The sequence below is a fragment of the Lycorma delicatula genome, chromosome 6 (assembly GCF_047948215.1).
Source record: "Lycorma delicatula isolate Av1 chromosome 6, ASM4794821v1, whole genome shotgun sequence".
In the NCBI taxonomy this organism is placed as follows: Eukaryota; Metazoa; Arthropoda; class Insecta; order Hemiptera; family Fulgoridae; genus Lycorma; species Lycorma delicatula.
In genome coordinates, this window is record NC_134460.1 from 100,179,511 (window position 1) to 100,199,682 (window position 20,172).

The following is a 20,172-nucleotide window of genomic DNA, read 5'->3' on the forward strand; positions in this document are numbered from 1 at the left end:
TGATGAATAAATTTTTGTTTAACCTATTTTACTATTTTCAAAGTTCTACTTTTAACATGTCTTCAATGTATTCAATTTTACTTGATTTTAATCATTTGGCAATTTCTGATTTTCAGGCCAAAATGTTTGAAATTTTTTCAGTTTTTCAGGCAATGGCAATTCGGTTTTTCATGGCAATTATCCATTACTATGATGGATCCTTCAGCAAATTTTTTTATTTAAACCACTGCATAAGATTGTCACCATTCATTTCATAGCGATACTCTTGGAAAGATCTGGATTCAAATACACATAAACCACAGTTCAAAAACTCATTTTCAATTCCTACGTCTGTTACTATTAATAGTTTACATTTTTCCAGCTGGGTTTTTCACCCAGTTGACAGACCTTTCATAAAAGCGTCTTTTGCACTCTTTCTTTATCCAGCCATATCTTTTCCTGTACATGTCACCTCATTAACCCAAGTTTTATCTAGATCATAAGTTGTCTTACCCTTTTTACAAAATCGCTTAATTTATCTTAAAAGATTCCCTATGCCATGAAATATCTTGTACTTAAAAATTTGGCAGTTGAGAATTTGTATTCACAGCATTTAATATTTTGTTCAAGTTAGGAAAGTTATTATTAAAGTTAGTAAAATTATTCTTTTGCTAACTCCTGTTGTATTACTTGTATTCCAAGCAATGTCTGTCTGCAGATTCAGGGTTATTTTGTTTTAAGGTTATATATATATATATATATTTTTTTTTTTTTTTTTTTTTCAGAGCTCCTTAAAAATTTTCCTGGTTTACTTTTAAGGACAGAATCAGTTATTGTTAAAAACCCAATTAGCACAAAAACAAAGAATAAATTAAAATTAATGAAAATAACACTGAATAAAACTGTTATAAAAGTGAGCTGTAAAACAGTACTGTACCATACAAAGTAACACAATAACATTAGACTGAAATACTTTCTTTCACCGAACTGAATAATTGCATGAAGCTTTGTAAATTTTAATTGCTTAAAAAAATTTGTTAACAAAATTTATTTTACTTATTTTTATTAATGGCATGCCATGGCGCCAGACAAGTGATAGCTTATAATACATTATTATACACAAAAATGAATAATTGCACTTCCAAGTGGGAGTGAGAGAATGACTCAACCTAACCTACTAAGATATTACTCTCGTACAGGCTGAATTAATATTTATATATACTGCACAAAGTTGCAAGACAAAATTTAGATTCCTTACAAACATCACAATTTCATATAACATCTAGAATACATCAAGAAGTAGATTCTTAGAAAATTAATAAATAAATATTGATAATCAAATTTATGATTAAGAATCTGAAACTGACAACAGATCACTTATTTTAATAACAACTATGGTTTACACAAAACCCAATACCTACAGTATTATTAAAGCACTGAAACCACATATCAGGCCATATTGAATTCAACTGAATTTCATCCATGTAGAATAAAAAAACACCACATTTATATAAATTTCAACAAAACTTTTCATTGTCTGTCCACTATCCAACTCCTTCAAACTCAACATTTTTTTCTAATAATTAAAAATATATATTTAAAAAAAATTATTTTAACCAATTAATCTTGGCTTTTCAAAACGTTTTCATTATGCAAGATGATGATGATTTATAACAGGTAAAGGACTAATCAGATTGAAAGCTATTAACATTTTTCTTTCTTTTTTTTCAAAAGAATTTTACAAAATGTAAACAGAATTTTATTTCTTTTCACTGAATTAAACAACAATTCCCACTGATATTATAACCCATAACATATTTTTGTAGAAAGTTCATTAATGAACAAAACAGTCCAAATTTTAACAAACATCTTTGAAATAGCTTAACACCTGCTTTAAGATTAAAAACAAAAGTGCTGTTTTTATTCACTTCTAAACAAACATAATCAACTCAATAAACCAATAATATAAAAAATATTACCTTGTTTCGCAACTTTAACAAGTACATTAGCATGATCTAACTCCTTTTTAAGATTTGAAATACATTCCTTTTTCTTTTCAATGATAACTTCATGCTTCACCTCTTGTTCTTTTAATTTTGTTTCTAGGTCACCGTACTGCCGACTAGCATCTTCAAGCAACTTTTGAAGTTCTTTCACAGCCATTGTTAACTCAGCATTCTTACTGGCAGCTTCCTCACTTAACCCTAAAAACAATGTTCAATTTCATTAAAAAAAAAAATGTAACTAGAAAAAAAACTTCCTTTTTGCGAATACTCCTTATTTTTATATCTTGAAAATGGTCATTACCTCAATTTGAATGTCAGACTGTTATTGGCATTTCATCTGAGAATGAATGATGTTTACAATTTTAATAAATTATCAGCACAAATTTAACCCATACAGAAATCAAATTTATGTCTTGCTGGTTGATTTGTTGGAGAAGAGGCCTAGAATTAAAATACATTTTGGCTCCACAAACTGTCATATATTTTATTTACAATATTTCATTAATTATCATGTACTCATTATTAATGGATCTAATGATAATTATGTTGAACCCCCCTTTATTATCTAATTTGGACTGATTATTTCTAAAATACTTTCTCATAAATACCACTGTTTTTTTTATATAATATCAGTGAAATCAATGAATCCATATAATCCATCAATCACAACAGCTGAGTACTTACAAAAAAAAAACCTAATAAATACAAAAAGATATGAAAATTTTGTAATTAAAACTATATTAATCTGGCAGAGCAATTATAAAATTAATGCATTTATAAATTTAAAAATAAGTACAACTTAATGAAATGACCAGCAGACAATACAGCAGATATTTTATTTAAATTAGCAGAGAGGAGGTAGTACAGGCAGGCTATATTGCTCTTAACGTATACTAATTGTGAAATTCAATTATCTGGAAGAATTGCAAGCACCACAGCTTATCTTTTTCACTTTGGAATTTTTATTTTATAGCCATGTAATGAAGTAATGATGGATCTAGTTTCAAAAACATGTTACTGGATAAAAAAAGAATTAAAAAATACGTACATAAAAGAACTTTGAAAAATATTAACTTTTTTTGCAAAAGGATTTCACAAAATGTAAATAGAATTTTATTTCTTTTCACTGAAAGTTCATTAATAAATAAAGCTTCATGGAAGAACAAAATAGTAAACCAATTTTAATAAAACAGCTTTGAAATATCTAAACACCTGCTTTAAAATTAAAAAAATAAAGGTCTAAAAGTTATTTGTTTTTATTCACTTCTAAACAAAGTCAACTCAATAAACCACAACATAAAAAATATTACTTTGTTTTGTTATTTTATTTTATAGTTTTGGTGGATATAATGACTTCAATATCAAGTATGATACATAAATGTCTTCTTAACTTAAGAAAATTGCCAGCAACAAAATCAGCTGAGGCCAGAATGACAAAAACAGCAACACTGCAGATACTAAACAATTAATGAGATACCTAACCACCCCCCCCCCCCCATTCCATTTATTAAATAAAAATTTAATTTCTTTATTTTACATTTAATTACTGCATATAACATTTGTACTTTAATATTTAACATTTGTGCTATTTCTTAATATAATATTGTAATTAAATTATTATATTGTAACATATGTACTTTACTATTGTATAATTAAACAGTTGTAATTTTTGCTTGGATTGTGGAAATAAATTTAATTTAATTAATAAAAGAAAGGTGCAAAATTAATTAAAAATATGATGCATGTTTATTAATGTAAAACAATAAATTTGGTTCAATGGGCATTAAAAAATTAATAGTTTAAAATAATAGGTAATTATTAATACTAAAATAGTAGGTAATAAATATCAATAAACATGAACAGACATCATATTTACCTTTATATAAATCAGCTAACTTTGTTTGTGATTTTATTTCTTGCTGATATCCTTCACTTAATTTTGTTTCATTCTCACATTGCGCAACTAACTTCTGTGTTAATGATTCAACCCTTATTTTTAATGAGTTTATTGTATCATTCAATTGAGAATTGGTAGCTATCAAATGCCTTAACTAAAAATCAAAATAGCAATATTTTATTATTTTTGTTTTTTTTTAAAACTAAAATACAATGTAACATATAAATTACTAATATAATTAAAATTCAGTTGACAGAATTAGTTTAGCTATCAATAAGCTATATTCTATTTGTTCTAATTATTAGTACATAAATCTACACAAGCTAAGTGAAAATATATCATAACATAACAATTACAAACAATATATAAGATGACAACACTGCAAAAATTGGTAGTAAGGAACAATTTTAAATTAAAAGTAAATTGAAGTGGACTAATTTAATTTATTGTATAATTTTTACAAATAAACATACTTTGTACGTTTGTTATGGTGTAGGTTTACTACATTTCTAATTAAGAACTTTGTTTCTGTTTATGATTAATTTAAAAATAAATATTAATATGGGATTTGCCAATAAGAGGGGAAGTTTAATTTTACAAAGGCATATTAAAATGCAAATGCATATATCAAGTGTAAAAGCAGTAGTCCCTGAACACAAGTAAAGAACTTTTTATCAGGAATTAAAGACAAAATTTATGAACTCATTCAGAAGCGTGTGGTATTAAGCATATGTAATACTATAAGGAAAACTGCAGAAAGAAATATAATCTTAGTAATAATGATACTATTAAGGAATAATTCCTTGGTTAATACTATATACCAAAACAAGCATTAAGACTAACTAAAAGAGAAAGAATTTATTTTATAAAAGAATTGTTAGATACAGTTATTTTTAAAATTGTGACTAACACACTTCAGTAGTTACTTCCTTTCCATAGAAAAATTGAATTTTCTTCTTCTGGGGCAAATTTAAAACAAATATTCACACAGTTTTGACCAAAAAGAAATTATCAACTTAAGGCATAAATAAATCCATTAAAATCATATAAGAAAACAAGTGGAGATAGAATATGACAAGTCAGCACTAACTTGAAAACTCACACAAGCAGATTATTCTTATTCTGTACAGGTTGCTTAAAAATATACATGGAGGAATCAGATAACAAAATTAATAGTATTAAAATTGTTAATTACAATAATGCTTATTGTTAGGTAAAAATATTTATGACATTTTTTATAGTCTTTGGAAAGTAAAAAATTAATTTCTTATGATGTCTATAAAAAAAATAAAAACCTAATTTCTAAGTATTGATTACAATTATATTTTTAAAAAGTTTTACAATTACAAAAACAGTACATCAAAAATCAAATTATCCCAATCACAGCAAAAAAAAAATTAATGTGATTTAATTCATCTAAAAGAAAAAACTATTATGAGATTACTTCTTCAGTCTTTTCAGCAAGTTGGCTTTGGAGTAGTAATACATTAGCCGTATGTTCCCGACGTAAATTAACAAGATCAGTTGAATGCTTAGCAACATCACTTTGTAATCCTTGAATTCTTTCGAGAAGGAGAGCTCTTTCTTTATCTAGTCTCTTCTCTCTGAAAAACAAAGGTAAATTATATTAGAAATGATCATTTTTAACCCATTAATATATTACAATTTTCTGTTCTGTAAATTCATATGCTAACTATTGTAAATACTGTACACATCATTAATTCATTTTTAAATAATACATCAAATTTTTTTTTGTCTTCAGTAATTTGACTAATTTAATGCAGCTTCTCCAAGATTCCTTATCTAGTGCCAGTCGTTTCATTTCAGTTCACACTTCTGGTGTCCCACTAGGCAGAAAAATAGGGTAAGATTTGAACTTCAAAGAGCAATAAAAATGTTATGTATGTTCTTGATCTTTTTTAATAGCCCTTCAGAGCTTACTTTCTGGATAACCTTTCGTAAGTATTATTTTCAATTAATATTCATCAACACTGCAGTGTCAGAGTAGTGTAGAAGGTTATCACTTGCCTTCCCACACAAAAGGCAGACAGTGTAAGGCTCAACTGCTAATAGTTACATTTTAATACTAATTACAAACTAATGCATCCTGAAAAACAAATTTCCTAGTGTATTAAATATAAATATATAAATATGTTTTCAGCCTCAAGAGAATGAAAAAGTATTGCAGTAATATTGCAATACTTTTTCATTTTCTTGACTGTACAATGTTTTAAAATTTTATTAATAAACAATTATTATAAAGTAAAATGTAAAAAGTTAATAAAAATAATGTGTAAATGTAAAGAAATCAATAATTTATAAAAAAAAAAAAAAATATCACTTTAGATGGGGCTTAGGCCCGAAAACGTTTTGATGAATGTAAAAAAGATAGTGTTCTCTAATTCTGTACTTTGTGAAGGCTGAAAAAATATTATATATAGTTATTTAACGTACAGAGGTAAAAGAAAAAATTGTATCTAAATAAATGAAAAAAATATACATATATATATTATTAGGGAATTGGACAGAAATATAGGATAATTTAAATAAAATAATAAAAATAATAATTTAAATAAAAATGTTGGCATAATTAAAATCAAGAGAAAGAAGATTCAAATAAGCACAATTACATTTTAACGGATTAAAAAAGCAAAAGACAAATAAAATAAATAATAAGTGCTGTGAAAAACAATTTCAAATAAAACTGTTCTGCAGAGCAAATATATAAAAAAGTGAATTTTACAAAAATTAAAATTAATAAAAAATATAATAATGCATATATATCAATCTCTCTGCAAGAGTTAAAAAAGCCATTATTAATAAATTACTTTACCAGTGCAAAGGATAGTGCACAATATACCATGGCACTAGGGTGGCACTGGTTAAACAGCAATCATAAACACACTCACTAATATAAATTAAACATAAAATATGTCAGAAAATCATAAAAATATTAACAATAATGATTTTTCACCTAACTTCAAAAAAATTCATTTTTATCAATGTCTAAAATATTTTACACAGCTGCTATTCAAGCTCAGGCAACTGGTTTAGGTTAGTTTACAATGTGTCATAATTTGGCATGGTTTTTTTCAAATTGTTAAATTAGTCTGTAAACATCTAACCCAGGAAAATTTTTACTTCTTTACAAGTTAAAGGAAAACTTTAAATAATCGCCAAGCAATACACAGTTTACCTTTGTTTCTTTTATATACAGAAAATAATACATTTTGACTGTGTTGATCAAATAAAGGCCTAAAAAAAATAATTACGAAATAAAGTGAATACTGTATACGATATAGATGGAACTAGTAACAATTTTTTTCACTTTGTCTAATTTATTATTTTCTAAATAGAAATTCTATTTTAAACAAAAAAACTATGTAAATTACAATATGATACGGAGGTAAACTGTAAAAAGGTATTCATCATGACGAGCAATGCATTAACGTTATGGACATGTAACTTAGACTTAGCAGTACATTTGTTTTTGTGTTGAATGTGTTAAATATTATTTCAATTCTGTTACTGAAGAGAAATTAATGTTAAATAGTATGATTTGAATTTTGGAGGGCCTTTCAAAGCAAAAGATTAAAGTTTATCTGAATAAGGTAGAATATTACTTAATTATTTTTATATATATTTTTATTTTTTATTCTGAATGCTCTTCCACCGATATTTTACAACTATACCATCTTCTGACTTTGCCTTTATTTTTTTTTTGGAATGATACAACTTTAGTAAAGTTGTTAGTAAGTCATTAATAAATATATTTATTATCTAAGAGTTTTATATGCAATTTCCCAAAAACTTAATGAAAATAATGTAACAAAATATAATTAACAATAAAGTTTTTAATTATTAATATTCTGAATTACAACATTTTATTTTTTCACCAGACTGTAATCACACATTCAAAGCATATTATATTACTGAAACTTAAAAATTGCATTGTGTAATTATTAAGTATACTTTCTGAACTTTCTTGTCTTATAAAATTACAGCTTCATTTTTATAACAAATTTTTATAAAAACGCAATAAACGTTCAATTATCTTACAATAACATGTTTTAAACTCAACTGTCAAAATGTTAAAACTATATAAATGTTAAAACATTATATTTTTAAAAGTCACAATACTACCCTCCACATTATGCATTTTAGAGCATGAAGACCTATAAATCTAAATTTTATCCACTAATTTGTCACATTAATATCTGAACTATCTTTACTTTTTAGAATGTTTTTAATTTTTCATGTTATTTTGGATTTTTATTAGGCACAAAAACAGCAGTAAAAAGCCCAAGTTTATTCTGGTATTACAAATACTATATTTTTGTAACAAAATAATGTTATTAAAATGAAGCTCATAGAACATCAACTACACTTAACTGTCATTATTACTTGATCCTGAAATAACTATTAATTATGTAAATGCATTTTAGATGTTATGGGATGACAATATTTATTTAACCACACTAATAATTATACGCTGATGTCCAATATTAATAAAAATAATTAACTTTCGTTAAACCATCACGAAAAAATAAAAAATAAGTAGCATTACAAGTATTTTAGTAATTATACAGACTTGCAACTAAGTTCCAGTTTTAACCCTTCAACTTCATCATTCTTGGCTATTGCTTCGCATTTGGCATGAACGGCATTTTCTAACTGTTTACTGAGGACATTAATATCTTCTTGCAATCTTTTAAGTTGGGCATCACGCCGTTCTATCATCTGAACTGCTTCTTCTCTATCATCAACAGCAAGATTTCTCTCTTGTCTATACTTACTACTCTCTTCTTCCAACCTGGACAATATACAGAAACACTTTTTAATAATTAGCAAAAAGTATATTTATTTTGAATTATATAGTTTAAAAAAAACTGAAAGATAAATCACTGTCACTTAATATAGAACAAGCCTAACAATAATAAAATAAGAAATATAAATTTGTATAACTTCTGAATGCATTATTATATATTATATGCATCACATTCAGTCAAATTCATTGTTTAAATAATGATGAAAAATTATCTCTTTCCAATAAATTAATTATAATTACTGTCATTTAAATCATTCATAATAATGTTCTTCTTGCCTCAACTAACTTTCTGATTACAAAATATCCTACTATTTAAACATATGGCTTATTTTTGTTTTATAATTTCAATTCAGGTTTTCTAATTTTTTTTTCTATTAATGTTTTGTTTTATTTCTTACTGTATATGGAATAAGTAAAAAATTGTTTTGCGATACATAACTAGAAATATAATTCTGAAATAAATTTGCAATAATCTCAGTGGTATAATACAACAGGCATCCAAAACAACCAATCAGAAATGGAATTCATATTCCATTAAAATTATATTTCAGTTAAAAATTTATAAAGAAAATTCTCACATACGTTTCCTGTCATTTTAAATTTAAAAAACAAATTTTTTTGTACACAGAGAAATTACTAAATTTGGTCCTGGCTTATACTTCTAAACATACATACGTAACAGAGTTTACATTAGAGAACTGCAAAAAATGTATTTAAATAATTACTAATTTTCAGTATAAAAGTAAACAAATCATCTAAAAATTTATGCATGTATGATTGATGGCAACAAAATCATTCTTACAACTTCCAGAAGAAAAAAAATCAAACTAATGCTTACACAACCAGCCAGATGAATTAGAATTGTATGAATTTCTTGTACAAACAAAAATAAATAAAACACCTGACACCTAACAACAAAATATACCATTACACAAAACAATCCACAAGGACTACTTTTCATGCAAAAATAAATAATTTAAGCTTTTATACAGATACATGCTTAGTTACCATATTTTTAAAAATTGTTCAATTGCAAGCAATTTTTTTTTTAAACTATAAAATAACAGCAATGATATATTTTATTTATTTGAGGTAATAATTTATAAATCAGTATAAATAAACTTTACATAACAAATAATGACTATATGTTCATATTGCAATAATTTTCTTAGATTCCAGTATAAAGTAACAAATAAGAGAAAATCTAATTGTATATATAAATGATAAAACTCTAACATTCTTATAAAACTACCTCTCTCTGTACAATATAAAAAAAACTATCTGTATACATACCCTGCTTTGCTGGGCTACAGGTTTAATTAATACAGTATATTTATTTTAGTAATAATACAGTACCAAAATATTTATGAGCATATTTTAGAAACTATTTTATGAAAAAATATGCTCACTAAAAAAAATCCACTCAAAATAATAAAATTATAATTCCAAATAAAAAAAATATATAATTTTAAAAATAAACAAAACTTAATTTGAAGTAACAAATATTTAAATATAATATTAAATTTAAATCATAGAGAAATATATAAGGGCTTTTTTTTAACAAGTCTATGGATAAAAATGATCAAAAAATCATTTTATTACAAATGTTCACAAAGAGAAAGCTCTTCATCTGATCATGACTGTAATTTTCAGGGAAACTCAACTAACGCCCATAGATTTTTCCAAGCAACTGAATAATAGTAAATTTAAAAATGCATTAATTAATTTTATAATAAATCGCTGGAGTAACAAACATCTTGTTGAACTTATTAATAACACTATTTTTGTGAATTTTGATAAGTGTTATTCATATAAAGTTTGTAAATGAACAATTCATGCAGTCAATCAATGAAGAGTTTTCATGTCCTAATCATGAAGAAGCAGATGCAAAAATAATGTTTCATATTTGTGAAATTGAGGTGATTCTAATATTTCAATAAACTGTTCCGATACAGATATTTTGGTTATACTATTAGGAAATTTTCATAACATTAAATCTAAATTACATATTTTAATTGAATAAGGAGTTTTAGGTAAATGAAATATAATAAATGTTAATGAAATTTATGAGTTACTAGCTGAAACTCTCTACAAAGCACTTCCAGAATATCATGCTTTTACAGGATGTGATTATAATCCATCCTTTTACAAAAAGGGACAGTTGCATCCATTTAAATTTCCATTTAGATTATAGTAATATCAAATCTTGAAAAGTTTGTATGTCAAATGCATGGGATTTCTAGTAAGAAACAAATTGATCCAGCAATCATTTGAATAAAGCTTAATTTAAATTATTTTGAAAAATAATGCATCAAAACTTTTTATATGGTTCATCAATATTTTTTATTTCATAAAGTATACCTCCTTGCTATTACGAATTAGAAAACACATTTTAAGAGCTCGCTATGTTTATAATATCTATCTGGGAAAGGTCACATGAGTGTATTCAATCGCAACTGATACCGGAGGAGCACAGATGGTTTTTAATGATAAATATGAATTTCTATGGTTTACTGGCAATCAACTACCTTGCTGTATTAGTGAAATTATATTTCATAATGATGATGATACTGATTTGGAGACAGAAATTTCAGTTAGCAATATAAGTATCAATAATGATGATGAGGAAAGTTTTCATGGAAGAGATAGCGATGATGAATAACATAACATTGTATAACATGTGAAATGTTTTCATTTAATAGCAATTATATTTTGTAAATAAAAAAATGTTCACTCTTGTTTCAATGAGACCACAAAAATTAATTTGTGTATAAATTATATTAAAAAACATTAAAAAAGTAAAATTAATTTTTCTGAATTATCAGTACTACTCGATTAACCCTGAAAGTAAAAAAATAAAGGCGTAATGTTGTTGCTTACATTATAATCAGTATTATACATTATTCATTTTTTTTTTTTTTAACTATTTCCATTTTTACATTAACGTCTATATGCCTACAAGCGCCCATGATGATGATGAGGTAGAATGTGTATATGAAGAGATTGATGAAGCAATTAAACACGTAAAAGGGGATGAGAATTTAATAATAGTTGGAGATTGGAATGCAAGCATTGGAAAAGGCAAGGAAGGAAATATAGTGGGTGAATAGGGGCTGGGCAAAAGGAATGAAAGAGGGACCGACTTACAGAGTTTTGCACGAAGTATAATTTAGTAATTGCCAACAACCAATTTAAAAATCACAATAGAAGAATATACACTTGGAAAAAGCCAGGCGATACTGGAAGGTATCAGATAGATTATATCATGGTTAAGCAAAGATTTAGAAATCAACTCGTTGACTGCAAAACTTACCCTGGAGCAGACATTGATAGCGACCATAATTTGGTGATAATGAAATGTAGATTGGGGTTTAAAAACCTGAAGAAGAGGTGTCAGATGAATTGGTGGAATTTAGAGAAGCTTGAGGAAGAGGAGGTAAAGAAGATTTTTGAGGAGGACATCGCAAGAGGTCTGAGTAAAAAAGATAAGGTAGAAAATGTCGAAGAAGAATGGGAGAATGTTAAAAAGGAAATTCTTAAATCAGCAGAAGCTAACTTAGGCGGAATAAAGAGAACTGGTAGAAAACCTTGGGTTTCAGACTATATATTGCAGCTGATGGATGAACGTAGAAAATATAAGAATGCTAGTGATGAAGAAAGTAAAAGGAACTATCGGCAATTAAGAAATGTTATAAACAGGAAGTGCTAACTGGCGAAAGAAGAGTGGATTAAAGAAAAGTGTTCAGAAGTGGAAAGAGAAATGAACATTGGTAAAATAGACGGAGCATACAGGAAAGTTGGAAAATTTTGGGGTACATAAATTAAAATCTAATAATGTGTTAAACAAAGATGGTACACCAATATATAATACGAAAGGTAAAGTCGATAAATGGGTGGAATATATTGAAGAGTTATACGGAGGAAATGAATTAGAAAATGGTGTTATAGAGGAAGAAGAGGAAGTTGAGGAGGATGAAATGGGGGAAACAATACTGAGATCTGAATTTAAGAGAGCATTAAAAGATTTAAATGGCAGATAGGCTCCTGGAATAGACGGAATACCTGTAGAATTACTGCGGAGTGCAGGTGAGGAAGCGATTGATAGATTATACAAACTGGTGTGTAATATTTATGAAAAAGGGGAATTTCAGTCAGACTTCAAAAAAAGTGTTATAGTAATGATACCAAAGAAAGCAGGGGCAGATAAATGTGAAGAATACAGAACAATTACTTTAACTAGTCATGCATCAAAAATCTTTAATAGAATTCTATACAGAAGAATTAAGAGGAGGGTGGAGGAAGTGTTAGGAGAAGACCAATTTGGTTTCAGGAAAAGTATAGGGACAAGGGAAGCAATTTTAGGCCTCAGATTAATAATAAAGGAAGATTAAAGAAAAACAAACCAACATACTTGGCGTTTATAGACCTAGAAAAGGCATTCGATAACGTAGACTGGAATAAAATGTTCAGAGTTTTAAAAAAATTAGGGTTCAAATACAGAGATAGAAGAACAATTGCTAACATGTACAGGAACCAAACAGCAACAGTAATAATTGAAGAACATAAGAAAGAAGCCGTAATAAGAAAGGGAGTCCGACAAGGATGTTCCCTATCTCCGTTACTTTTTAATCTTTACATGGAACTAGCAGTTAATGATGTTAAAGAACAATTTAGATTCGGAGTAACAGTACAAGGTGAAAAGATAAAGATGCTACGATTTGCTGATGATATAGTAATTCTACCTGAGAGTAAAAAGGATTTAGAAGAAACAATGAACGGCATAGATGAAGTCCTACGCAAGAACTATCGCATGAAAATAAACAAGAACAAAACAAAAGTAATGAAATGTAGTAGAAATAACAAAGATGGACCACTGAATGTGAAAATAGGAGGAGAAAAGATTAGATCACCTTTTTTACTCAGACAACATCAATTTTCATGAAAATCTGTAATTAAGCTATCTAATCCTCTGGTTCAAGAGTTATATGTTCCTGATGTGTGTTTCTTGTCTTTGGAAGGTGAAAACTACCACTTGTTAAAAAAATTCAATAACCATAGTTAAACATTTCATAGATTTAAACCATGTTTAAATATGTAGACTAAACATTCTTTTATGTTCTGGAATATAATTTATGATATTTTACTATGTTTTAACCCTTAGAAACCATCCCTTTATGATGAAATTAGAAAAAAAACTAGTTTTCAACAGTTTGAAATGTTTTAATGGTGCACTTATAATGAATTGAAATCCCTTGACTGTTTATTATAGAATTTATGACTAATTGCAACATACTCTGGCATTTTTTATGTATTTTTTTTTGGTTTTTGAATTACTGTGAAATAAAGAAAATTTTTGGACGAAGTGATTTCGGAACGATTTTAAAACTTTCTCCAAATACAAAATCTTATTTTCTTAAAATCGTTCGGGCCTCCACGTGGTTCGTCTGGATAGCTTATGGAGAAATGGAGATATCCATAAGTGAACTAAATCGAAATCAAACCTCTTTGGCTAAACTCCAAAGTTGTAAACTCGTGGGCTTCCCCACAACACAGGAAAGAAACATCCTAGAAAGTTCAAGTATGGAAAGTTCTTTTATTACTAACTATATCCCTTCTGGTAAAAACCAGAGAAGTTCACCATCGGATTGGGGAGGTGGACAAATAAGAGAAACTTCTAAAGACGAATCGGAGCGTCGGAATACACCCAAAAAACAAACAGTTAAAATAAAACAGTTCTACTACTTTGCAACATTAAACATTAATTACTAATGAAAACAGGGAAACTCAAAACCTCACAAACATACTAGAACACCAGAAAATAGTAATATTACCATTACAAGAAATGAGAAATACCACACAAGAACACTACGAATCACAAGGGTTCAGAATCTCCCAAGGAATTCCTGGCAAAAATGTCATGAAAAATGTCCCGCAGTTTGGAACAGGTTTCATCGTCAAAAATGCAATACTCGATTCAGTCATAGATTTTCAAGCGTACTCAGACCGAATCGCAACATTAACGATAAAATCAGCAAACAAATTCTACACACTAATCAACGTACATGCACCAACAAACATTAAAAACAGGACTAACCCTAAGGAAGTGGAAAACTTCTGGAACCTATTGGACCAGATAAATACCAAAATAAACAAAAGGCATACCAAAATTCTATTAGGGGATTTCAATGCACAGTTGGGAAAGGAAAAAAGATACAAAGATATCATTGGTAAATGGCCTGTACAGAAAAGAACAAACGCAAATGACCAAAGACTGGTGGATTACTGTAGAAATCACGATCTTTTATCTAAATTCACCAGACTACCCAGAAAAGCCAAAAGAATGAAAACCTGGAAAAGTCCCAACTGGAAACTAGGAGAGTTTCAACTCGACCGTATGGAAAAAATTCACACAAAGAGATCTACAATGTAAAAGTGATGAGAGGTTTGGAAGTAGACTCAGATCATTACTTAATCAAAATTAAAATCAAAATGACACCACGGAGAAAATCTGCAAGGGACAAAAGATTTAAAAAGCAATATGACCAGAATAAAATTACAGGAAATGTCACATACACCGAAAAAACAGACCAACTAGGGACTGAAAACAAACTAGAAGCCCTGGTGGAAAAACTAAAAGAAATAGCATCAGAAATTGCACCGCCAGATAAAAAAAGGAAACACCAGTGGTGGAACATTATCTGTGATCAAGCACTGGCAAACAGACACAAGGCTTGGTTGATCTTCCAATCAAGAAAGACAGAAGAGAACCAACAAAAACTAAGAATGCAAAGAAAACTCACACACAAAATAATCCGAAATCAAAAGAGGGAGTATCACAAGAAATTACTAGAACAGATTGAGGAAGACTTCCATAAAAATAATACAAGACAATATTACAAAAACTTTAAACTGAAGAACACTACATTTAATGCCCCAACAACCCTGACAACTATAGGGGAATTTCCTTACTAGAGTGCACTTACAAAATTCTATCAAGAATAATTTATAACAGAATCAAAGACCAACTGGAACAAGAACTAGGGGAATACCAAGGGGGATTTAGACCATGGCGAGGCTGCCCAGAACAAATTCTAAATTTAAAATTAATTATAAGGTATCATAAACTAAGGAATAAACAACTGGTAGTGACTTTTATTGATTTCAAGAAAGCATATGATTGTGTACATCGAGAATCCCTGCTAAAAATCCTGAGAAATTTAGGGCTTCACCCAAAACTAGTCAAAATCATCAGACTAACACTAACGAATACCAAATCCAAGGTTAAATTCAGGGGAGAAATATCTGATCCATTCGACATCAAAACAGGACTTAGACAAGGAAATGGACTGTCACCGCTTTTATTCAACTGTGCCCTTGAATTTATAATACGGGATTGGAAAAAATTAAATAAAGACAACGTTAAAATTGGAAAAGGTATCTCAGTAAATTGCCTAGGCTTTGCGGACGATTTAGCCCTACTATCCCAAAATATAGAAGAGGCCAGATACCAACTGTCAACACTGGAAGAGATTGCAGGAAAAATCGGTCTAAAAATTTCATACGAAAAAACCAAAATTATGGTGAGAGACCCACTATGCATAAGCAAAGTAAAAATAAACAATAATGACATAGAACTAGTAGAAAACTTTAAATATTTGGAGGAAAACATCACGCACAACCTCCAAGAAAATCCAAACTGGAATGAAAGAATAAATAAACTCATCAAAGCCACAATAAAAACACAAATCATCTATAACAAAAAATGCATGTCCATAAACACAAAACTAAGACATTATAACTCAGTTATCCAACCAGAAATACTTTACGGATGCGAAACCATATTTGGACCATACCAGACAAGGTTTACCGACAAACTGGAAAAGATTGAAAGACAGATTCTACACGATGCATCGGGAAAAACATTAAAAAAGACGGGATTTAGAGAATTATTCCAAACGAAGAGATTTACAAAACTATCATCCTGATAACTAATAAATTTAGAAAGAAGAGAGTTTCCTTTCTAGGACATATTTTCAGAATGGAAGAGACCAGACTTATCAGACGGATAATCGAACTTTTCTGGAACAAGAAAAGCAGACCGAACTGGTTATACGAAGTACAGAAAGACATGGAGGAATTAAGACATAACCCGTGAAAACCTAAAAACGAAAACTATGAGAAATTAAAAAATAAAGAAACAAGATTCCTATCAAAACCCAAGAAAACAATAAGCCGGGTGTACTCTGAACAAGAAAGGGCAAAAAGATCTGAAACCCTTAGAAATTACTGGCAAAAAAGAAAAGCTGAAAAATAACAAATCAGCAAGAAAAGAAAGAACTAGCCAAAAAAAAATGAAATAAAGTGATCCATTATGGTCTTAAAAGTAATAAAAAAAAAGAACATTTTTAAAGATATTTCAAAATATTTTTCAAATTTGAATCAATCTTTTTTCAAATTCGGAGAAAAAAATCAGCAATGAAACAAATGACTTTTACATAAGAACTGGTTTAACATAATCCTTTTACAATTAACTTTTTTTAAGTACCAACAATATGTTATGGAAGTCTGACTGGTTTGGAATACCTAGATTTTAAAACCAGTCAAACTCCTAAAAAACAGCAGTTTTCAAAAAACTTATTTTTTTGAAAATGTTTTCCACCCACCCATAAAACATCACTGCCCACAAATAGTTAAAATAGATAAATGTTTTTTTTAATAAAAAAATATATATATACCTTCTAACTTTTTCCTGACTCTTTGATAATTCAGATTCTGCAGATGAAAATTTTTCTTTGAGTTCATTAAGTTCATCTTGAATACAATTTAACTTAGCTCTTAAAATATCACGTTCTTTATTAGTTTCAATTAATTCATCAGAAAATTTTTTTAGTTTTTCTTCTGCAAAAAAAAAAATCAATTGCATATTAAAATTAAGATTAAATAGAATACAGCAAAGAAAAAGTTGCTTTTTCTTTGCCATTTGTCATTTTTTTAATGAATCCTATCTTTTTACTTTTTATCACAACCAACAAAGATCTTTAGTGACGTGCAGTTAGCAGCATTGTGTTCCGCATAATTTCCTCTGTAACCACTGTACTTGGATTGTTGATATCTTTAGTTTTCATATTATTATTTGAGTGCAACATTTATAAGTGTAAGTAGCAATTTTGGTCATGTGCAATTTTTTGACGATTGAACTTTTGTCTCAGCCGTAAACCCAACCTAGTCGTCTCCCATTATGATCCTTTACATTAATGTTTCATTGTCATCGACTGGTTCAGTCACCTACAAACATCCAATCTATGTTCTTTCTGCTGTTTGATCATAAAACCAAGAACAAACTTGCTGCACTCGATGCATGTTCAATTTTTTTCAGTCAAAATAAGATGGCATGATCCAATCGAGACACTAACCTATTCTGCAACTTAGTCAATAAGCGATTTTCACGCATCAGATCGTTGATTTTCTGAAGCAGGTGTCATCAGTTGAAGTCAAAGGCCTTCCTGGTCGAGCATCATCTTCAATCGACTGACGACCACTTTTAAATCGTGAAAACCATTCATAATATTGTGTTTGACCCAGACCATCATCTGGTACTTCTTGCTTGTTTTTAAAGTTGTAATGTTTCTGTGAAAGATTTCCCCAGTTTCATGCAAATTTTTTGTTGTATCATTGCTCCGGAAAATAACACAAAATCGCTAGTAACCCATAAACATGTTGAACTCAAATAACAATAACATGAAAACTAAACAAGATAACAACAATCCTAGAATGTGTGGTTTCAGAGGAGGTTATGCAGAACACAATGCTGCCAACCGCACATCACTAAATATCTCTATTGATGTGTAATTAAAAATGTTTGATTATTTTCTGAACAGATCTCTCTCTCTCTCTCTCTCTCTGTGTGTGTGTCAGACGCGCAGATTTATCTGAACATACAGATTTTTTTGTTCATTTCTATAACGTGGCTACACTGCTTGATCACACTCATTCTTTAAGTTGTTTGTGTAATGTGATGTTATTGTTCTTTGGTTATTTAGCAATTTTCATGTTATAAATTGTATTTTATGAAATAAGTTCATATTTCACATTCAAAGCTTACCATTATGACAATGAGAAATAGTTTCAGAGTATAGTGATGGATTAAGGATAGTGAATTAAAATTTTAAAAAATCTGGTTCATATAAAAATTAAAGGAAAATGTGGCCGTAAAAGAAAAACTACGCCAACACAGGATCAGTGAGAAAAAGTAAACTTGAATCAAAATTATTTGCTCTCGTCTTAAATCGTGAATTAGCAGCCAGTGGAACAGATTACATGTGACAGCTGCTTTTTGCAGCTGGATGGAAAACTCATCTGACAACTAAAAAGCAGATTTTAACACCAGAAATTTGCAAAAAAAACAGGCACTTGTGGGGCTGATGCACATTCTACCTGAACTAGAATGTGCATTTTTCTAGAAGACTAGAAAAATCTTCTGATTTCCAACAAGTCAAATTTTTATGTTCAGGGGCTGAGTATTGCAAACATTAAAAAAAGCATCACGTGAAAATACATCACCGTATCATATCTACCAATCATTTTTTCCAGAAAAAAAATTGGGGCTGTTTCACATTTCTAGGCCCTTGTTCATTAAGTTCCAGTAAATGGTATGTTGAAAAATGATGGATACATCAAAATTCTAAAGGAAAAGGTTGCGGTAACAGCAAAACAAATTCCCACACAGTAACAGAGTGATCAAACAGGATTTGGCGCCATGCCAAACTGCCAAAAAAATGGTAAAATTTTTCAAAGAATTTAACATTAAATGTTCTGCTGTATCCAGGTAACTCCCCAGACTTAAGATTAATTTTTAACATTCATTTTGGGCAATAGTCAAAAAAACAACTCTCAAAACTTAATTGTATCACAAAAATTGACCTCACTAAAGTAATAACGTCAGTATAGTTTCATGAAGAAGAAATCAAAAAGAATATGTAGTACACTTGTTGAATCTTGTAAAAATTATCTAAGTGAATTGATTAAGAATAATAGAGATATCAATTACTAGATCAAAACTTTTTAAGTTTTTACATAGTGCAAGTTACTGCACAAGTAAACAAGATTAAAAAAATAAATTCTGTTAGATGTAGGTCATAAATACCATTATGACCTACCAACTACAATTAAAGTTTAGGTTAGACTTTTGTGGAGAGGTTACGGATAAATTACCAAGGTGTGGGGCAATACTTAACACCATCCCATAGAACCCTCCATTGGTAAAATGTAAATTGGAAATATAGTCACTACAAAGCAAGACTATATGACATGTTCCATGCTATTGGTGATGTGTACAAAGGATAATCACCTACTACAAGCATCCTATCAGTCATCTTCAAGAGCTGACTCAAAGTCACACTCTGATTCTATTAAGATTAGTTTATGATTCTTCCCTAAAAAAAAAAAAACTAACCTTAACCCTA

General features: G+C 28.7%; 1 protein-coding gene across 4 annotated transcripts in view; it reads right to left on the minus strand.

Moving 5' to 3' along the window:
- Positions 1–20,172, minus strand: part of Mgtor (nuclear basket protein megator) — a 122,720-nt gene that overhangs the window by 99,694 nt on the left and 2,854 nt on the right. For all 4 annotated transcript variants that reach the window (XM_075368199.1, XM_075368201.1, XM_075368200.1 and 1 more), the window contains exons 2-6: positions 17,446–17,608; positions 8,474–8,695; positions 5,327–5,486; positions 3,862–4,036; positions 1,959–2,183 (exon numbers count right to left, since the gene is read on the minus strand). In XM_075368199.1, the coding sequence (XP_075224314.1) occupies positions 1,959–2,183; positions 3,862–4,036; positions 5,327–5,486; positions 8,474–8,695; positions 17,446–17,608 (945 nt within the window). The remainder of the gene's footprint in view (positions 1–1,958; positions 2,184–3,861; positions 4,037–5,326; positions 5,487–8,473; positions 8,696–17,445; positions 17,609–20,172) is intronic.